This window comes from Labrus bergylta, chromosome 5, assembly GCF_963930695.1.
Source record: "Labrus bergylta chromosome 5, fLabBer1.1, whole genome shotgun sequence".
NCBI lineage: Eukaryota > Metazoa > Chordata > Actinopteri > Labriformes > Labridae > Labrus > Labrus bergylta.
Window position 1 is genome coordinate 5,166,477 of NC_089199.1, and position 22,908 is coordinate 5,189,384.

The 22,908-nt window shown below is 40.7% G+C and overlaps 1 protein-coding gene across 16 annotated transcripts in view; it reads right to left on the minus strand.

Moving 5' to 3' along the window:
- Positions 1-248: 248 nt before the first annotated feature.
- celf4 (CUGBP, Elav-like family member 4) overlaps positions 249-22,908 on the minus strand; it is an 82,053-nt gene continuing 59,393 nt past the window's right edge. The window contains exons 3-14 of one of the 16 annotated variants that reach the window (XM_020629326.2): positions 20,782-20,830; positions 16,456-16,581; positions 15,435-15,514; positions 14,963-15,103; positions 14,525-14,663; positions 13,146-13,298; positions 12,614-12,724; positions 11,122-11,184; positions 10,492-10,572; positions 8,965-9,108; positions 7,730-7,926; positions 249-5,003 (exon numbers count right to left, since the gene is read on the minus strand). In XM_020629326.2, coding sequence (XP_020484982.1) covers positions 7,799-7,926; positions 8,965-9,108; positions 10,492-10,572; positions 11,122-11,184; positions 12,614-12,724; positions 13,146-13,298; positions 14,525-14,663; positions 14,963-15,103; positions 15,435-15,514; positions 16,456-16,581; positions 20,782-20,830 — 1,215 coding nt within the window. In that variant the 3' untranslated portion in view covers positions 249-5,003; positions 7,730-7,798. Of the gene's footprint in view, positions 5,004-7,729; positions 7,927-8,964; positions 9,109-10,491; positions 10,573-11,121; positions 11,185-12,613; positions 12,725-13,145; positions 13,299-14,524; positions 14,664-14,962; positions 15,125-15,431; positions 15,515-16,455; positions 16,585-20,781; positions 20,831-22,908 lie in introns of all 16 variants that reach the window. The other 15 variants (XM_065954624.1, XM_065954626.1, XM_065954625.1 and 12 more) reach the window with 15 other exon arrangements.

The following is a 22,908-nucleotide window of genomic DNA, read 5'->3' on the forward strand; positions in this document are numbered from 1 at the left end:
CAGATTTTACAAATGAGTTAAACGAATGATTAGAAGAAGAAAATCTCAAGGTAAATTATAGCTTGTTCATACCCAACACCAAACATTTCTTTCAGATAAATATATTCATATATTTTGGGAAATTGTGGATGAAAGACAAATGAAAAAACAGATAATCACCAATGGTGAATGGAGGGAATAATTAAAAAAAGGCTTGTGGGTAGTTGCGTATCATTACCATATAAGTAATTATGACAGGAGGCAGAATGCTTTATTCTAGACTGTGCTTTAATATTGGGCTAAGCTGAGACGCATCATTCATTTAAAATTACAAAAAAAGAGTTCAGGGACCAGAGAATGGTGCAGTCTGGAGAGAAAGGGGCGGGAGCCTAAAGCGCGCTGCCCAATCTGAAGCTGAGCTCATCAGGAACCTGGCAAAGCTTAATATGCAACATTCATTTCCCCACCCTCCATATGTGCTGAATTTGGGAAATAGATTTCCAGAATACTTTGAAAACCATATGAAGTAAAATGTGAGTGTAGTAACTCTACTGATCTTTAAAAAATAAAATCACTAATAACAGCAAAAAAAAAAAAATGGTAGTAATTCAATACTTTTTGATGAGATAGTGCAGTTTTCATTGAATCTTGCTCTTGGTAGAACACATCAGTTGAACAAGATCAGAGCTCTGAGAAAACAAGCAGCATAAGGAAGATATGAGAAGGGATTAACGTTTTTAATAATTAAGATTGAGTTTCTAATTGTTGAACAGCAATTCATCAGGCGGTTAAATGAAAAAGACCTAAAGGTTATATGTTTTGTTATGAAGACATCTCTTTGAGTTGTGAATTGATTCCCCCTCTTGGTCTCAAGGTTTCAGAATGCTGGCAAATGTTACTCAAAATAAATCCAACTTTTTGGAACTGAAAGGTTTGAATTGATAATTACAAATATACATAAGGCTTTAGTTTTGTACTGCATTGTTTTCAAGTGTTTATCAGCACTACAGGTCATTGTAAGTCGATATAATCAGTTCCTCCATCTTCATGTGATGCAGTGATAAGAAGTAGCACTTCACAAGCAAACAGATCAGTGGCAATAATTGAGCTCAGATCTTGAATCAAACAGCACAAATAAATTAATACATAAACATAAATAAATAAACAGATAAATAAATGATAAAAATAAAACTGTCTTTGATATCTCTTGGTCAATAGGAGAAATCTTTTTCTCCATCATCAAAGCAGTGCTGAAGGCATGGTCCTGCAGACAGGAACAATGATCATCTGTGGACCACAACAGTGGCCCATGCATGTCATATAAAAACTATTTGGTCACGTACCAACTCATAGAAAAATAATGCCATGAAAGCATGCATATTATCTCAGACATGACTTATAAATAAATATCTAACAAATCGAGAAATGAATAGAACCCATCAAAGTATTTTTTTTTTTTATAAAATAGGTCAATGTGTGTCTAAGCTCTAACTGAGGTCAATGCTCTCCCTGACTGTATTCTGGATAAATGCCTTGGTCAGGTCCTACAGTTTGTACCGTATCCTAGCAACTATTTTTTTTGTACCTGGTTTTATTGAGCATTATCATGTTTTCATTCATATATTTTTTTTAAAGTATTTAAAGTACTTTATCCAGTCCTTGTAGATAGAAGTAAAAGTCCTATAAAATATGCAAACCTATGTACAGAGGAAAACAGAGCAAAAAAAGAAACATTTACAGTATATTCATCGGTTTATGTATATATTTATATATATATATTTATATTCAAACTTCTGCTCTGTTTGTTCCTGTTTTTGAACCACTTTTCTTTGTTTTTCTTTTCTCATGTAAACTTGCAGCTTTAAGTTGGAGCGGATGAAAAAAGAGGTGCTTTCTAGTTCCGTGGTGGCCAAACGCTTCCCCTCCCTCCGTTCACTCGATATGAAAACATGGGCCGGGTGAAGGACATGAGTGATTGCCCAGACAAACCATTAGAAAAGCACATACTGTGGCGACACCTTTTTCAATTTTCTCAGAGCGTGGTGATGGTGATGGTGGGTTGGGGTGTAAAAGAGGGCACACAGTGCAGAAATCAGGGACACCAGACATATGACATTTATCTTCAGATCGTATTGTTAGCTTAGAGGCTGGATGTACCAACCAACCTCGGACTCTGTCAGAGCATGGTGGTCATCCGGTTTGCACTGTACGCCATAATCAGGGCACTGTGAAAAACACACACACACGCAGCGGTGTCCTGGGATGTGCCGTGGCATCTTTTAGCCTCACTGGATTTGGAAGGTAAATGTTAAATTATTCAATCTGCTAAAAAGGTTAGACACAGACGCTAGGGAAACAGCATAATGAGCAGTTTATAGGAAAAACCAGTAACAGCACCCAACAGGAAGCATTGTCTTCCAAAGTGTCATATAGCCTCATAAATATTCATGTACATAAATATTCATTGTGCAATCTCCAGCAGCTGAAAATGTGTTAAATGCAGAGTCCAATAAATCCAAGTCTGTTGACCTTTTGCAGGTGTATAGTAGGTGTTCATACCTTTTTTTGTAGACTGTTATGAGAAACTGTATGCTAAAGCAATATGAAAGCAGCCTCAGTGACACAGAAGTGGATAAATGGCTTTTCAGACTTATTGCTTCATTTTACAGTTTCATTTGACTTTAATGTGTATATTTAATTGTATGAGCACATTTAACATAAGGCAATATAACATCTAGAGGACATGCTTCATGTCAAGTATTACCAGTGGAGATTCACACATTAACTGCGGAATTGTAAAGTACATAAAACCTTCCTTATTCAGCTCAACAGGAAGCCTGCTCTCTCATTATAACATATTCATCAATATTACATCTCCTTCATAACCATTAAAACCTAATGTCAGGTCCAGTTAGCTCAATAAGTCCTCTTAGTGAGTCACATCATGTCAGCCCTGAACTTTACCCCAGTTTTAACTCCAAGCGGTAGTCACAGGTGCCCTGCACACAGATTGGTTAGTACCTGCTTCCAGGTTACCCTAATGCCCACTTTTATCTGAAATGTAATTTGAAGTGTTACCATATGAGACCATTATAGCTAAAAGCATTTTTTTTTAATGATATTGATGGACCAGCAGAGGTCTGATGGGTTGTTTTATTGGACATGCACTGAACTCTCTACATGGCTGAGAAATGATATGATGATCTGGCTGTAGTTTTGACATCATAATAGCGCGTTGGCTGCTTGCAGAAGTGTGTATTTAGTTTTTTTTCTTTGTTTTCTGAGAGCACAGTGCTTGATGGCAGATTCTGCAGGTGACAAGGCACACCTTGACATGGTGACAGCCCATACGCTACATGCACTTTATGCAAAAGAGAGCAAGGGTTGTGAGACTGATTCATTTTGGTTCAAGTTTCAAAGAGAAGTTTGTGTGTGTGCGTGTGCGTGTGCATGTGTGTGTAAGTTCAAAAGATATGTTTGGAATAGAGTCGAAGATAATTGTCCTTTTTCTCTAAAATCATGTAGCCTGATTCTCTTAAAGCCTGCTACTGAGATGTGGCTTTTTGCATTTTCAGATAATATTTACACCATATGTGTTTTGTCACACATGAATCTTTTAGCAATATATTGTGTTTCAGCATATAGGTAATCAGAGAGAGGAATGCCTGCAGTTTTGGGAGCTGCCAGATTTGCAATTCTTCCCAAGCAGAGCAAATTTTCAAACTCCAGCTAAAATCTACAAAAATTACAGCTCAACATAGTCAGTAGCTGTTCTATATACAGACACACATATAAAATATGTGCATATAAATACATATATTTGTTTGTGATTAATATCTATTTATCCATATATACTGTATATATGAATACATTTGCTTGAATGCTTGTTATACATATATATGTACTGCAAATATAAACAAGTTCATATATTTCAAACGTTTCTGATGTTTTTCTATCTATGAGGTTAGGATGTCAAGTTAAAAAAGATAAGGCTGTGATACGGAGCAGCCCCTCCCATGCACTCGCCATCCCTCCCAAGACAAAATGAGAAGAGAAAAAAATAAACATTTTTGAGTAATTGTAAACTAGCGAAGTGAGAGACCCCATATGGTCATCTGAAATAGTTTTGCCTGTATTCAAAAAGCATATCAGCAATATATATGTACATGTACATGTGTTGTATATATTCGAAATGTACACTTCTTTTAAGTGCAACTCCTCAACCAGTTACCTCTGACTGAAAGAGATGCAGTGGTCCGAGTATATTAGAGCTACAAGTCCTCAGCAATAAAAACGTTTGGTCTTTTGGTCCCTAAAACAACTAAGGAATGACAGGTAAGACTCCCTGGAGACCGTTGCTATGGCTCTCCTTGGCAACGGTATCCCCTGGAAACGGACAGGCACTCCGAGCTAAAGATGGCCGTCCCAAATTGAAGCCAATTTGTGTCCTGAAAATATCACATTCCCTACTTAAGTTCTCTCTCCGAGAATGTCTTGTCCTTTCTTGTTTCAAGTCGTATAAATTGGTCTTCAAACTTCAACTGTCCAAACTCAAACCATCTTACAGAAAGATCTCCTACGGCAATCCTCTAGTCAGTTTTTAAAAAGTATTGTTCTTGTCAGATTTTTGACATCCATATTCCCTTTAGGAGTTCAGTGGGGTTGGTCATTGTAGTTAGGTTTGACATACTTTCTTTTACTTTTTTTTTTTCTCTTAATGTTCAAGTAAAAGTTTTTGTGGTCCAGAAAAGGTAGCTGTCATTCAAGCAGGATTTTGTGGGGAAACAGGAAAGAGTGTATATGTGTGCAGAAGAAAAAAGGTCCTGGGGTTAACCAGGCTGGTACAAATTCTCTCTGAGTTCCAAAGTTTTAGTACATCCAAAAGGAGGTGTCCTTGACTCGTCCATCATTCTCTCTCTCTCTCTCTCTCCTCTGTTTGTGAAGCAGCCTCAGTGGTCCAGATGTTGAGTTTGCACTCAGTGGTGGGTAGCAAGAAGTCAACATATGATTCAGCTCAACAAAACCTGAAAAGCACAGAAGAAGAAGAAAGTGTTTGAGGCAGGAACATGTACAAGCTAAGTAAAAAGAAAGTAAGGTGTTTCATGCATGTCAGAATGGTGTTAAGTATATGATACTGAGGGGACTCAACATTTTTAGACCTGATAGCGTCACGTGTGGTTCCCTGTGGAACTGTTAGTTTGTCGGATGGATTGCCCTTTTAGCTTGACATTTGTGGTCCCCAGAGGAAACACCCTACAGACCTTTGGCATGACCTGTCTTTTCCCCAAACCTCTCACAGATTGAGGTGTTTTTGGATTGTCGGGACATTTTCTTACAACCTATGGATGGATTGAAATTACATGCAGTGCACGTTTTTAGGGTATCCAGAGAATGAGACATTTTGCCCTCAATCAGAATGTCCCAGGGTCATAATGGGTCAACAAAGCGATCCCCCCTCTGTACCATCTTTGGAGGTAGTAACAGAGTTACAGGGGCGAGACGGGGTCAGCTGAGACAGAGGGGGAGAGCAGGGCCTTTTGCATCTGTGACTGTGTATCTATGTGGAGCTCCTGTTGTACCGTCCTTTCTCCCGCTTCCGCAACGCGGTAAGGCAATGTGGATTTATAGACTCGGACACCAATATTATGCCATTGCGGAATCAATAAGAATGTCTTAAGGCGTAATGAAGGCGGAGCTTTGTTACGCCTCAGTGGAATTGCAGTTTGAAGAGGCCTCATGTGTGACTGGTTTTCCAGGATTGTTCTACCATCTTAAGCAGTCAAGAGTTTTCATTTATTCAGTGAGACATCGCAACATCCACAGGCTGGATTGGGAGCACATTTTGTAGCATTAATAAGCAACATGATGTATCTTGATGACTTTAGAGATCCCAAGACTTTCCCTCTCGTGCCACCATCAGGTTTTTACTTGTGTAGTTGTATGTGAATTATTTTGAATGCTACAGGGGTTTCCATTACATTTGGTGCAGACCTGTGTTCCCTATAAATTCATTTGATGACAACTTATCAAACACTATCGTCGTGACATTTTTGTGCATGACTCTGGTTTCTGACCTAATACTTGAAAAAAAAAATGGTAAACATGAACCCTGCTAAACATCATACTATTAATGTCATTGAGACCATATTAGCATTTTACTCATAGAAACACTGCCTTAGGACAATTTAATAAAACTACTAGCATGGCTGTGACTTCCTATGTTGATAATTTATAGACTGTAGATTTTCAATAAAAATGACTCTAGATATGATTAGTTTTGCATTTGAAGTTTCCATAGGAATACAAAAGTTTATCTGGTTCTTTAAAATAGATTTTTTTTGTCTTTGTTTTCTTGGATCTATAATAGACCAATCAAGGAAAGAAAGGCAGGCCTCTGGGCTTAAACAAAGATTCATTATGTGAGAGACAAAATAACAATTAGTAAATAAATGAAAGTAAATGGAGGAGCTGAAATTGCCTTTACTTCATTCTCTCCTGTACTGTTGATATTTGCTGAATAACTCACTGAAAAAAAACACAAAACTTTCCTCTTGAAAGAGTCTTTGCCAGAACAAAGACACTAAGTTCTGATACAGACAAAAGAGCCATCTCTGGTAACAAACCAGAGCTCATCCTGCAGTGAGTTAATTGATCTTCCGAGCAGTGCCGCTGTTGTAATCTCCAATTTGATAAACAATTAGGCTTTGTTTTTTATTTCAATCAAATGGCTTAATCTTGTTTTTGAAATGATGAAGAGGTTTTAATCAATACACACCTTCACCCCATTGAGAGTATTTGAATATAATAATAGTGTAACAGGGAGTGCATGTGCAAAAAAACCCCACTATATTATTTATCAGTTGAAATGTTACACACTGTCATAAATGCAAATTGCAGGCAAATGGAAAATAGAATCAAATTTCACATTTTGTGACACATTCACTATGCTTCTGCGGAACAGTGGCTCGTGCCGTTCTGTTAGTTTGGGAGTGGGTGATAAGTTGCCCTTGAATGAAGTCATCAGTGGTGAATGAACGACGCAGCCTAAACTCTCTATCACACAGATGAAGGGGGGAGACAAAGAGGAACAGCACAATTACCCGCCTGAGGGGTAATAAATGCCTTTCCCTTGGAAGCAATTCCTTCCCTGTGCAACACACTGAAGCATTTACCAATTATCTTTTACCTACAGGGTAACATACAGGGTCACTTACTGTAAAGCTGTTCTACAAATAGAGCAGGCGACATGTAAGTAAATGCTCCTACTGCTTTGTTTGTTTCACGCAGCCATTATGGCTGAATGTAATATTTATATTCTATTCCATGGTAGAGGGCATTTCATTTCATGACATGGTGATAATAATAACATAATAAATCACACATTTTTTATTCTTCAAACAATGTCAGTCATCAAACTCAAGAGATTACTGAATGAGAGTCATAATGTGTGCTGGAATTAGCATTTACAAATGCGTACTTGAACTATCAACAAAGAGGGTAAAACTTCATCACTATTCTTTACAAGCAATTTGCAGACGATCAGCCTGTTATTAGGCATCTGCAAATGTTTTATGACATTTATAAAAGGTTACTGAAACGACATCAGGCATTGCCATAAATGGGCTTGCCATTTGAGCGTTTGTCGATATAATATTCAGCGGTTGTGCAAGCATTGGCTCAGTTAATCACATATCAAACTAAAGTGACAAAAAAAAATGTTTCCAGGCGAGTTGAGATTGGAGGGTCTGACCTGTCTTTCCCTGGTGTTAGACGGCTGCCCCCGGCCGACCAGATTGGCGGCGGCTGGCAGGGGTGGGGGCTAGTAGGGGCGGTTGGCGTCCTTTGGCCTCTTCAGCTGCACCTTGAGTCTTTTCATGCCGATCTGGAAGCCGTTCATTGATTGGATAGCGGCTTGGGCGCTACCTGGGTTGTCGAAGCTCACAAACCCTGGGGGAAAGGCCAAAAGAGAGAGAGAGAGAGATAGGGGATGTGGTTAGACAGAGAGGCAAGGGCGTTACGGGGGATTTACAGAAGAATGGAGAATGACGGTGAGTTTATAGAAGATGAAGCAGTATTTATGAATGCATATAAAAACCTTGCAATAAGAATGAAATGGTTTTATATGGACACAAAACTCAAAACAATCAACACCCACAAAAATTGCACTACTAGTGTTAAGTCTATAATAATACAGCTCTCTATTGAATGACAACACAAAAGATCTCATTTATGACAGTAAAGCATGCAACCAAAATCACGACATGAACCTGTTTGATGGGATGTATAATTACATGGCTGAGCTGTTTTTGTCTGTACTACTTTAAAACTTCCACTTTAAACAGAGAAAGCATCAAATCGGAGAGGCTGCATCTCCAACATGAGAAATACAACCTTAGTATTGTGTTGTATTAATGAGCAAATGCTACTTTGCAAATAGGTTGCACCTGACGGACTCTCTATTAAATATTCTCCACAACCCATTTATAATTTGCAACATAATTATACGTTCGGCTAAATTGTGCCGTCAGTGGCAGAGCGAGACAGCACTCCTCTGTCTCTGCATGCTGGAGCAGCTGTTATATTCTGAGCATGCGATGCCTTTGCTTACAGTGAGTTAGAGACGGAGAGAAAGCAATCGTGTTGCATGTCAATGGGACAATAGGAATATACAAATATGGCATTGTAATAGAACTCGTCTCTAACTTCTGATAGAAGCTTCAAAACAGTAATATACATCACTGGAAATAAGGAAATAAGTCATACAACAGATTGACTACATTATACAGGAGACATTCACTTCTATTCTTTCTATGTTTCTAAAACATGGCTTGTATTTTTTTTCTCCCTTTTTTAAGGGGAGGGGTGTTGAGAGGTTGGGGGGGGGGGGGGGGGGGTGTTGACTGCGGCAAAGAAGGTGATTAGTAAAAAAGAATAATCATAATAATAAATAACCAATAATCTTTTGGTTTGGTCATTTTTACCCACCAAAGCATTTACTTTGGTTTGTCGCCCGATCCACAAACACTTTGGAGGAGATGACATTACCGAAAGGCAGGAACATCTGCATCAGCTCTCCATCCCCAAACTCCTGAGGGAGGTGGTAGATGAACAGGTTGCAACCCTCTGGTCCTGCACACAGACACAGAGAGAGAGAGAGATAGAGAGACGGACGAACGAGAAGAGAATAAAAAAAGATAAGGGGCAAAGGTTGGACAGAGAGATAGAAGCTTAAAAGGTTTGCTGTGGCAGGAGGGGGCTGCGTGTTGAAAGTGGTAAAAATGCATAAAACAAACTGAACTTTAATACAGGATGTTATAGACTGAGCTTGGTAAGAATGTACCCTACTTTAATGCCTAAAAACAACTTTTGTCCTGCAATTTTGGTAAAGCAAAAGCAATACTGGTAATAACTGTTTTCATGAGTTATCTGTTAATTTAGGTTTTGTTGCTAATTTCAAGAACTTGGTTGGACTTTACTGCACCATGCATCAGTGTGAATTTTACATTTTCACCAGTTGCACCAATCTAAAGCTGAAAAACTCAGCCAATCCATGAGTTGAGTCAAAGAAAAATGAACTGCCATAACAAAACACATAATTCAATTAAAGGAAAATAAATTAGCTGGAGGCAAACATAGCCACTGTTTAGGACCAAACAATTAAAAGCTAGAGATGTTATTTTGCCTTTATAATGTTGAAGAACTACATTTTTAGCAGCTTCAAATACTGATTGATGTGTATTTCTATGTGGTGATTATCTAGATTGAAATGTTATTTAAACTCAGCTCATATCAGCATGCAGCCATTTAGTTAACAGAGGGTTTGATGGCTTCAGCTGCATGGTAAAGTCCACTGTTTCATCATTCACAGTTGTCTGGTTTCCCAAATCAAAGGACTATTAACTGCATGAACAGTATAGCCTCTGGGATGCCACAGCTGTTTGAAGATGAACATTGTTTTGTTTATTTTCCACAAGAGGGCAGTACTGTCCCAGGTATGGCTGTCCCAAGCCTTCAGGTCAATGAGTTCGTGAGCAGGTTTACAGCTCGGATTGAAACACTTGGTTTGGTATTAAAGTTAGTTATCTTACATCCAGCAGGGACAGCCACTGCATCACGACCTAAAAACTAATCGTTCAATGATTGATATTACTTTGATCGTTTCAAAAGGATATGAGAAGTTGTAGTCAGCCTTCTCAAATCAATCCAGACTGATGCTGAGTGTTCTGCTCTGTGTTAGTGTGTGTATTCCGTATATTCTGCTTTAAACAGACTGGCAGAAGGTGAAATAATGCCTGAAAACAAAGTGAGCTCTGTGAATTGCCTGGATATTTTTAAACGTGGGTGTTCATTCCAGGGCTATGTTGGCAGGAGGATTAAAGTTGAACAGAGGATGACTAAATGTTTTCAGCATGTATGAATATTTAAGATTGAATGGTGTGCCAAGTGTGTGTGTGTGTGCGTGTGTGTGTGTGTGTGTGTGTGTGTGTGTGTGTGTGTGTGTGTGTGTATTACCTTCTCGTTGCTGCTGTGGAATGATAGGTGGAGGGTGGGGGAAGGCTTGGCTGATCTGGCCGTATGCAGCGGGGTAGGCTGCTGAGACACACACACATTCACGCAGAGCACGGATCAGATAACAGTCATGACTAGAGAGAGACACACAAGCACACACACTCACACACACACACACACACACACACACACACACACACACACACACACACACACACACACACACACACACACACACACACACACACACACGCTCGAATACATACAAACAATGTGATATATGCAGGGGCACAGCAGGCAATCGATCAGATAACAGACAATAGAGTGTACGTGTCCCACAATACACACACGCACACACACACTGAAGACAACAAAGACTAGGAATAAATTGATGTAGTCTGACTGCAACACTTAATATTACATGAACAAAATTCTAACAAAGGAATCTCTTCTCTTTCTCTCTCTCTCTCTCTCTTAATCTTTCACTGACACACACACACACACACACACACACACACACACACACACACACACACACACACACACACACACACACACACACACACACACACTCACTATCACACACACGCAAACACGCACAGATCAGTGGTTCTGTGAGAGTGACAGACAGACCTGCATACTGCTGGACTCCTGTGTAAGCCTGCTGGAGAGGATCAGCTGCAGTGGGACTTTGAGCTGTTCCACCAGAGACACAGAGAAGACGAAGGAGGTGGTGGAGGGGAGCATGGATGGATGGAGCAGTGTGTGTGTGTGTGTGTGTGTGTGAGAAGAGAGACAAGGCAGAGAGAGAGAGAGTGAGACAGAGGGGGAATGTAGATGGAGGATAGGGCACGGAGGGAGGCGAAGGTAAAATATAACAAAGGTGAGAGGAAGGAGGGATGGAGAGAAGAACAGACAGGTGGAGAAAAGCAGAAAGGTTAGAGAGCCCAGCAGCAAGGTGTCAACTCGCTTCACTTTCAGTGTGTGAGGAACTGAATTCTGAATCTCTTTCTCTTTTGCCCGGCTCTTTACTTTATGTTTCTCCTAAAGCTCTTTTCAAAAAGTGGCTCTCTTCTTCCACCCAATATAAAAGTTTGAAGGACCACAGCCAAAAAACAAAAAGTCACCACAGAAAAAATAATGATTGTGTCATTAACCTGTATCTCTAACGAACAAATCTCATGTGAAAGAATCAAAGAAACATTTGAATCGTTCTGACACTCTACTGTAAACATTTAAAACAAGACAATTGCAACACACACGATTTTGTTCAAACCTGTTGCTATCACTTCACATGTAGGACATACTGGTAATTATTAAAAGAAAATCCACATTCTAAATAGACTATTTTTTTTTTTTTTTTACCACAGATGCTCTGCCACACTTACTAACTATCCATCTGTACACATGCACATTAAGTACACCATTAAAAAAACACACAGGCTTACATGCACACAAACACACCCCACTGTCAAGAAAAACTAACGAAACACTGAACACTGACGACTAACAGCAACACTGAACAACAGCTCAGAACGCCACAAGATAAAAGAGAAGTACGGGTCCAAATACAGGTCAATTATTTGAAAGCCTGTGGTTTTATATGACCCTTTGAAAAGTATCACTATCAAGTGTTTGTGAATGAATAGAATAAATCTGATCTCGTAGTGAAAAGGTTGTCAATGTCTGAATGAAATGTCATCAACGCAGAGTATTTGAAGACACAAGGTCTTCAGTTTTGAGAAGGTAAATTGTGCTAAAATAAAAACTCAAAACTCCTGAAACTACTCCTTTAACATATTTACATTTTTAATATATGTTAGTCGAGCTTCTGCCTGATAAATCAAGGTCAACATCTTTGCGTGTTTGTGCAAAATGTAATGCCCTTTTTTTCTTTTACCACTAAAAGTATTTACTAAACAGTCACACACTCGAATTTGTCAGATGATTTTCACATGTTAAAAAAAAAAAGGGGTCATCAAAACCACATGCTTTGAAAATATAGAGTTATTAAAAGTTGTTTCACCAGCTGATAATGTAATTGACCCTTATTTGTGCCCATAGGGGAGTGGGAAGGGGAAAAGGGGAGAGGCAGTGAGGGGGGGGGGGGGGGGGGGAGTGCTACCTTCAGAGAGAGAGGACAGGAAGCAGCCACCCTGAACCCCAAAACAACTCCGCGGAGCCACGCCCAAGCCGTTTTTCTCCGAGTCCTCTCTAAAAACCACCTCCTGCAACACTGGAGAGACAAGAGTAAAAAAAAAATAATAATACAGATTTGTCTTCCACCTCTTCACACCGAACCAATGAGGTACTAGCCACGGCTCATGACACAAGCGCATACTGAGGCTCCAGCAGCCCATAAGCACCTTTGCCAAACACTCATCTCCTCGACATGCTGACTGTCTGTTGGCCACGTCTGTCTGGCCTCGGCCACCTGAACATGCTTCAAGGGTATTCACGCCTATAAGCCAGCCGCATGCACACTCTCCCATTGCAATCGCTGCTTTACTGCAGAGTGTAGCATAGGATTTAAAGCTTCATTTTCATTAATACAAAAAAAAAATGTTATAATGTGGACTACATTATTTGGCATATTTTTCTCCGGGAAAATATACTGCATGTTTGCATAAAATCCTTTTGAATTTGATCAGACTTACCAGGGTAATGATGTATCCCGTTGGTGAAGACAGCCTCTGCAGGCGGCTGCCCATTTGCCTGCGGGGGTGGCATGCCAGTAAAACCGTTCACACTAATGGGGGAGGGGATGCTGGTCACTGTGGGGGCGCTGATGCCTGGAGGAGTACTGCCACCTGCAGCCACGGGGCAGACGGGGAAAAAGACAGAGAGAAACGGTGATCATTCTGCTGCAGTTTTCTCGGAGACATAATGGAGAAAGTTTTTCTTTGACTGGACACCTAGTAACTCTGGGAAATGTCAGAGGGGCCGGTCTAGTGGGCCGGTGAAGACACTAAATGTCAGGGCTGATTTCTTGTCGCAGTATAGGCCCTTACAGTGACACAACAACCATTAGAGCTGGATGTTAGACATATTGTAGAGGAAGTGTGTCCACGGTATAGATGATATCTTATGGGCACCAATTATGTTTTTGTCTTAGATGATTGCGTGCTATAAATTCATCAAGAAACATTTACACTATAGATTCCTTGTCAAAAATATCAAAGTGATATATTGTTCCTTAATACTGTAATCTTCTCGACTACCCTACAGTAAAGCTTTAAAAGAATACACTTTATTTTATTCAAGGCACAACATCTATTTTTTAGCAATCATCTACATTTTTTTTATTTTTATCACTAAGATTAAGAAGACAGAAATGTACTGAGGAAGAATGAAGTATCCATTGCTAGAGGGACATACACAACACATTATGCTGACATTTGCAAATTTTACATGACACAATATTGGCCTGCAGTTAAACAGCTTGCTGCCTTTTACTTAATGGGACTGTCACTCTTTATTTGAAATTCCAACTGCTGTTGCAATGTGGGTGAAAGTCAAATATTTGATTTGTAATGATCTTCTCAAATTCAAAATTGTCAGTATGTGAGCACAACAGGCCCGGCTTTGTACCCAACTGGAGGGCATCCGTCATTCTGATCCATTGCATTCCATATTTCCCTATCAGTAAGACAGACTATTGTTGTTCTTTTTTTTCTTTTTTAACACAAAATGGAGGAACTAGTCTTCCTGGATGAATGATGACAGCAAAACAATGTTAGAAATGTGAGGGTGCTGTTTGGATTTGATAACATGGATGGAAAAACTGTGGATATACTGAAGGCTCTTTGCTGACTTTATCAAATGCTGCTCACTATTACTTTACCTGGATAATGTTGAAATGTCAGGAGGAGTAATGTCAGTCCGACAGGGTTTTGTGGCAATATGTTGGTTAGAGTAAAGGTCCTTGCGTCATAAAGAGCTTTCTAAAATGTAATTCATGTGCGCAGTTTAAAACCTTTTTTTTTTGATAAACACAAGTATGGCCCCTTAAACCTTTCTTCTTTCTTACTCTTACCTGACGTTGGTGTCATCGGTGCCCCTGGGATACCATTGATGGTGGCCATGTGCTGCATCTGGGCTGCGGCAAAGGCCGCCATTGGACTGAGGTAGCCTCCCTGTCCTACAGACGCCATAAGCGCCGCCTGCTGCTGAACCTACACAGTGATCGAGCAAGATTTTAGAAACGGTAGAAAAGAGTGGGGGTAAGACAAAAAAAAAAAGTCAGGCACAGTATAGAACCAAGAAAAACAGGCTTAAGGTTTAAAATCGAGTACTGGCCATTTATTTTTCGAAAGAGAAATTTAACAAGTACAGTCTTCCTCTTATTATTATTATTATTTTATTTATTTATTTTATAATCGCATGTGAGCTAGGCCAAAACACTCGATTTATTCTTTGTGGTTCATTGAATAAATAAATGTGGATAAAGAAGGCGTTTTGCGGGGCGTCTTGCCTGAGCGTAGGCTCCGTAGGCTCCAAACTGCAAGGCCATGGGGTTGAAGATGCCCATCTGACCGGCCATCTGCTGCATGCGGCGGATGGTGCGCTCCTTATCCGTGTCGGCGAACTTGACCACCAGACTGGATGAGGCACCCTGTGCACCCACCCATCCACCCACCCACACAACACACAAATGCCAGGCCGTACATGTTAGTGTGTATCTTTAGACACATGACATAAGCTTAAAATCTGCACTCGCACACTCATGCGCACACTCGCTCCTGCCAAAGCAAAGCTGAAGTTGGCAGCCGTTGCCTCGGAATAGTTATGATGGGTCATATGCAAAGGATGAATTTCCTTACTGGGATTAATAAAGTATAACTTAACTCAACTTTAAAGAAGGTAATTAAGCACTCTGTGAGTCATCTCTGTATGTGACTCACCTCTCGCACATAAATCTACGCACACAGTTATGGTGTACTCACAGGCATTGTCTGGCTGCCGTGTAGTGCACTGATGGCTGCCTGAGCTTCAGCATGAGATGAGTATTTTACAAATGCACAGCCTAGAGAGGAAAAAGAAAGAGAGAGAGGAGAGGTGGTGTTAGAAAATGTGAAAGGTAAAACAGACAGTATAAGAACAGTTTTGCTGAGAAGTGTATGATACAGTACCACAGCAAAACACAGCCAGTAACCAGTACAAGTAAAATAACCTTCTTGTTTAATCACTTGAGATAAATTCCGTACAGCGATAGAGCAACAAACATTTAGCAAACAAAGCCCTCTTTACTGGGGATGGTTGCATTGGTGTAGATCGACGCTCAATAATCGGGGCCAAACACGCCACTCTGACACCATTAACAACTTTGGGATCCTCCGATGGGGCTTAAAATGCCACAGCGTTCTGGTGTCGCTTACTATTGACAAGCTCCGTTGATGAATTTGAATGATCAAGTTCCCAGTAATTATTGAGCTAAAGCCCACTTAGCCGAGTAAGCTGGCTGATGAGTCCCTGTTAATGGAGCTTCACTGAGGAATCAGAATGATCAAGCCCACTGTAATCATCTGGCTTACTTATCATCGGGCCTCATTGATTGGCTGCTAAGCCTGCTGATGAACTTCATGCAGTGAACTTGTGTCGCACTCTGACAACATTTCCAAAGGAGATTTTTCTGGCATGACATGGTGGTTAATAAGGAGGTCCACTTGTTTTTTTTTTTTACCCTTATCAGAGTCGTGTAAGTTGACTCAAAAGGTTAATGGAGTTCATCTGTAAAGACTTGGTGGTTTATATCTCCGGTCCCTTGGCTTTCCCGTTGCTTTTACTGTTCAATTTGACAGAATCTATAGTATCCTTGCGTAAGCGCTGCTTTGACATCACTCAGCATGGAATTGTTTAAGGGAAACTTTGCAAAGTCACCAACTTTGAAAGGCCAAATCATTTCTGTGCAGCAGCCTGTGAAAAAAAAGGATGTCAGCTCAAAGTCATAAACAGCTATATACTCACCTTTGCTGTTTCCGTCAGGACCTCTGAGGATGGTGCATTCCTCGATGCTGCCGAAGGACTCGAAAAGGCGCCGCACGTCATCTTCTGACTGCTGCTTGTTGAGCATGCCGACAAAGAGCTTTCTGTCTTCTAAAAAGAAAAGGAATAGGTCACGATCAGAGGATCAGAGAAACCTTTTCATAATGTACATAAAACCATGCTTCACTTACTCACATTCTTCTACATTCTTTGCTGCGTGAAGAAAAGTATTTTGCAATTCCACCGGCTGTGTTTGTTTACTGACAGTACTCATTGTCCAATAAGTTATTAGTATTACAAGCAGCTTTAGATCTCACCTGTGTTTCATTAAGCTGTTAGCGTGAAACGTTTTGATGAAGCATGAATTCTTGTTAAGTTCGATAATTCACAACAAAAAGGCTCACAGTCAGGTGATCAGCTCCACATGGAATCAGCATTAAAATCAGAATAACAAAGAAAACTCGAATATAAATCATGACAGATGCTGAATATTTCATGAAGCAACATCATGACTTTTGTATACTACAAAAATGATTAATGTGATGAGTAAGCAGTTCTCTCTAATACTCCGTTCGATGTTGCTCTCTGAACAATGTTTTAGTGCCACTGTAAGGTTTTTATGTTGGAGTTGCGGTACAGTTGAAGATTTCCCTGTATACGTGTATATATATGAATGTTACACTGAGTCACAGAAGGCTTTTTGAATTTCGGGTTGTCTATTTATTGATGATATGCTCCGACCGTGTTCCATTTCTGATTTGCAGTGAAAGTTGAACTCATGACCGAGGCAGGAAAACCTGTTTCTGAGCAGTCTGTGTCCTGTGGGAGCACAGTTGGCACGGTGCCCTCTGCGTGAGCTCTGCTCACAGATGCTGGTGGTTCAGCATTTCAAAATATATCTGAAAGCAACAACACAGCACTCACTCATATTTAGTGCTGCTGGCTCTACCTTTTGTCTGCTGTTATTGTGTGTTCAGAACCGTGTGTCTGATCTTTTTGAGACTGAAAACACTGTCATAGATGGGCCAATCTGTCACTTGCAATTAGCTTCCAACCAGTTTGGCTAACAGTTGTAGAGTAGCTCAAATGTTTAGATAAGGGGCTAATGTTATTTTCCACTTTTGATGAGAGTGCAGTGAATCAATGTTGTTCCCAACTTATATCTGCAGCACTTTGCTCCATCTGAACTCACGCCAAAAACAGGCAGTGGGAAGTTGTGCTCTTCTGTTACAGACAAGTCTTCATTGTTGGAGACTTTATGTAGAAACTATTCATGGAAGCTGGTCACACCAGAAAGTTAACTGCTTAACACAATATAAGGTTTTTCATCCTTTGTCCTCTCTAAACTACTGGAAGCTGCCAGCTACGCCCTTTTAACGTTTTCTTACACAAAGAAAGCAAATGGAGTTCACTACTACAGCATCAAGGAATCGGCCTCTCGCTGGATGTAAACCTTAAACACCCGAGGAGTTACCAGAAGAAGACAAACCAGTCTTTTTCCAATAGAAACTGCTTTTTTCTTCAATCTTTTCCTTAAAAAAAGGGATCTAGAAACATCACTTGAAAAAAATGACACTCAAGTGTCAGGTGTCTGCCAACAAGTTAAAATGCAGTTTCATATAATCAGATACAATTTAGACAAGAACGTGTTTTTTATGAAATAAATTCAGGCTGGGGTCTAGCATCGGTGCATTATTCACCATGAGTGCGTGATTGAGTCAGTGAGTGATTGTTGAGGGAGAGTGCGAGGCAGACGGTGAAAGTGTGTTAGTGCACCACAGTAGCAGATGTGTAAGTGTGAAAGTCCGGCTGTTCTCACGTTAACCAGAATCTGAGCTTTTTTGGGAATGGATGTGTGTGTTGAGAAATTAATGAGCCTCAGTGAAAATCGCCTCTGAATGCGCTCTGCAAATGATGATATGTGTGTATATGTATGTGTGTCTCCATGCGTGCTTAGGGTCCGTTCCCCTCTGCCTGAGCCTGACAGGGTGTCCTTGCCGAGTCAACAAGACTAATCTGCGCTCCGGCCTTGCACCGGGTTGGGGGTTTACAAGAGAGGAGTGCACACCAGGGGTGGAATACACACACACACATATGCACACGCACACAACTCTTAAAATGTTTGCCCCCCCCACCACCCCCCTTATCTGCTCTCTCTCACACACACACACACAGACACATATACATTCACAGTAAACACCTGATTGGTGGACAAAGCTTACAATTCCGCAGAGAAGCGACCATTAAACATTACATCTTACTTGGGAAAAGGCCTGTTAACACACACTCACACACACACACGCACTCATATTCAGCAAGAGAGCAAATCAATATACACCAGAGTGTCAACAGTGTAAGTGTAAAGCTCTCTCTCTAGCACATAAAAACACAGACACACACACACACACACACACACACACACACACACACACACACACACACACACACACACACACACACACACACACACACACACACATCATATAATCATATACTGTCTCTCTGAATCCTCTTATCCTGGAGTATTAACAAAACCAAAAAAGTGTGGCTCTCTAATTCCACTGTCCACTGTTGGTCATTCCTTCTACTTAACATTGTCAATGATACAGGGATGAGACTAAATAGGCTTCTAAAACAGAATGCATTGACAAATATTAACCAAATGACTCCTGACCTTTTTGCTTTTTAACTTCTTGCTTATGAGTGTGTCTTTATGGGGCTAATCCTGTTTCAGAGTGTATGGACGTTCCACATTACAAATGATTTTCCTTTGGAGGGCCCAAATACTTTGGATAATTGCTCCCCCCCCCAAAAAAAAGAGAGAGAAAAGTGAAATGATTTCTTCTCCTACTCCATTTGTCATCTCACCACCCAACACATGTTACCCAGGGATTGAGGCTTGATGTTTGATTTGGTTATCATTGGACTAACCTCTCCCATCTCAAATTATTTTAAGAATAGTGACCACTTTAACAGCTACCAATAAAATGCTACTGCCAGATATGCAAGTTTAGGCTTGCAACTACAAAACAATTTAGGAAAGCAGGTTAGTATAATAAAAATGAGATTTTTCAAATGAGGTTGTATGTAAAATATACGATTTCAGAATATAATTCACCATTTGTCTCATGAAGCGCACCTTTACTTTTATTACTATAATAACATTTGTCTGACATTACGTGTTTACTAAAGAGGGTTTTTAAATGAATAACTTAAGTTCATACATCCTGCCAGTGAAATATAAGTTTGCTTTAAGTTCTGAGAAAAACATTTAGGCTATAGAGAAGAAAAAAAGCAGCAGACAGAAATAATCTTGGAAAAATAAGGTGTACTGAGAAAAGAAGTGGGCCGAGGACAGACGCACAAAGAAAGATAGAGTCAGGTAACAGACAGAGGTATAGACGGCCTGCATTGCCCTCACTTTGCTTCCTCACGCCTGGAGCTCGCCTCCGCTCCCTCCTGCTCCATCAATCATCCTCACAGCGCCACCAAACTAAACAGAGGAGGATGTCGCGCCATCTCTCTTTCTCTCCTTAAAGGTTTCTTTTTCTTCTTTTACAGGCTCCCACCTCTCTCCCAGTCCAGAAGCTTCACTCTGCTTATCAACCTTCAACTTCTCGCCTGCTCTATTTCCTCTTTTTTTCTCGTTCTCTACTTTCTTGTGGCAGAAGAATCACTCTGGTGCCAATTATATTAGCAACTGCAAAGTTTGAAAGAGTCCAGCCAAAACTGGTCCAACTGCATCAATCTTCTCTAGTACAGTGCATTGATTGATGTCAGGAGCAGGTCACTACATGTCTAGACATAAAAAATGTGCTTTAAGCTGTCTTAGAAGTCAATAGAGCAGGATGTGCACAAAATACCAGATTATAGGTCCACTTAAAGTCTCACACACCCGCTGTTTAACTCTGCAGCTAATTTGGCTGATTTGAACTGGTGACAGGAGTCAAACAGGATCTGCTTTGTTGCACGCAGCTAAATTGAAGGTGACAAAAAGAAGTGACCTGCTTTCCCCTGCAGCATGACAAGGCACGCATGCTTTCTGTGTATGTGCGTGCATATGATGAAACTCCAAGAAAGAGGCCAGTGGCCAGTGAAAGAGCACTGTTTACATAATGTGTTCTGATTACTTGAGGGTCCGGCCAGGCCGCGCTGTCAGCCCGCGTCAAGGTACAGAGCATCGTTTAATGGGACAGATAATGGTGAGGCTGATATGCACAGGCAGTATGTTCGTAGGGGCTGGAAGGAAAGAAGCTAGCAAGGGAGTAAGTGGGAGGGAAAAGTGAAGGAAGGAAGAGCGCACAGTACCTCCTCGACTCTCGCTGTCTGCTGGCTTCACCTGGATCGGTCTGTTCATCTGTGACAAAGAGAGAGAAGCAAACAAGAAAGGAAGGGGAAAAAAGAGAGAGAGAAAGAAGCCAGTAAGCATCATCATGTAGCAACACATGCTTTACCCCAACCACCCCCAGAATAAAAACTTTTTTTTTTTAATCACTCAGCCAAATTGCAGGTAAAGTATAATGAAAACCTCCAAAGCTGAAGCACTTATAGCCATTGGGGGAATAGCTGGTTGGAAATATTATTTGATCTGAGATGAAAGGAGGTTGGAAAGGGGGATCAGCAGAGGGATGAAGGGAACGATAGAAAGAGGGATGAGGGTAGGTCAGCAGAGCTACTGTGACTGTGTATCCGTCATGTGGGTGTTGTTGTGGGCTTGTGTGCTATCGAGATACAATGTGCTGCATGGATACACAAAGAAACAAACCGAACATAATACACAATTTTTCTGTGATGTCACCGTCAGGGTGGGACGCTCAGACATTGCTGATCATTTTTCCGATGGGTTTCAGCTTGAAGATATAGCCACTAAATAATGATGATGAATAAAATCAAATCAAACATAGTATCATTTAGTCTCCTAAGACTCACTTCAAAAATGTTTTAGCAAGATCCTCTCTTAGCCTCACACATAGACTAGTGCACACACACACACACACACACACACACACACACACACACACACACACTGTCTGTCCCCCAGTGAGACCTTTCCACAGTGTGTCCACAGAGGCCCTCCTTTCATTTCACTCCTGCCTGTCAAACCTTCCCTCTCCGCCTCGCCACCCTGCTAAACGCTCGCCGCCAATCAATTTTTAATAATGCCAATCGCCACGCTGCCAGCAGGATTGAGGGGGGGGGAGAGAGAGAGAGAGGAGGGGGAGAGGAGAAAGCTGAGCACGGAAGAGGGAGGAGTAGGGAAAGGTCAAGGTTCCGTGCAGCATCAGTGTTTTGCTAAATGTCATTAAATCTTTTCTTTTGAGTTTGCTGATACAGTCATCATCTTAATGAATCTTTCAGATGATTCACCAAAAGGCGAAACCTCTGAGCGCGAGGACACAATGTCACGACGCAAACGCAATTAATGCTCGGACCTTCAGCCTCTGCTGGCGCTTTCCTGCTGGTAATATTAAATCACATCATTCTCCATAACGCTTATTTGAAATGGAGTTACCCGTTCCCTCCTCTCCCTCGTCTCCTCCCTCTCTTTGCCAGCCAAGAGAACCCTACTAATGTTTTTAATGTGCTGTGATGCATTATTTATCAGACTGGCTGTTGATATGGAAAAAGGACGGGAGGGGATAGAGAAATTGGGCAATTGAAAAAGCCGAGTTAAAAACGAGTAAAAAAAAAGTGAAAGAGAGGAAGAAGGATGTGAATTAAAGAGGACGCTGGATGGGAGAAAGGAGAGATTTCAAAATCAAGCAGGCTGAGAAAGAAGGGAAACTAATTGAGGAGGGTGTTCGAGAGGAAAGAAACGCGGTGATAAAAAAAAAGGCAGTGGGCGGAGGGAAGAGGAAAAGAGGACAAGGGGGGAGATGAGGACATAGATCAGAGTATAGGACAAGGTCACCCCAGTGCTCCCAAGGGTCCTATAAGCCTGCATACATATCGGCTTTTTTACTGTGACCCATACAAATGGTCTGGCCTCAATCTGACCTAATTGTGTTCCACCTCCACTGGTTTTTATATGCAAGCAGCGGTTTTAACCAGTGCAGTATATGACCAAGCTGACCTCCTGAGGTTATGGTAAAGGTTATGTTTCAGGTAAAAAAAAATCAAAGACATTTTTGGACTTTACAATATGGAGTTTTACTTTCTATTTTACTCTTCTGAAAAAATGGCTCTCCATCAAGATGAATTCCTTTAGATTTCCTCTGTGATTTCCACTTAAATCTCATTTTTCAAGTCATTGTCACACTCTTGAATCCATAATTCACGTTATTGTCTTCCTTTGATGCCGTATATTTTCAGAATAATCTCCCTTTTCTGACCCCCCCAGCACCATTCATTTTGATACTGCCCCTCATCATTTTTTGCACAAAGATGTCCAACTTTTATTAAACATGTAATTCTCCACTTTGTTTCAACATTTAA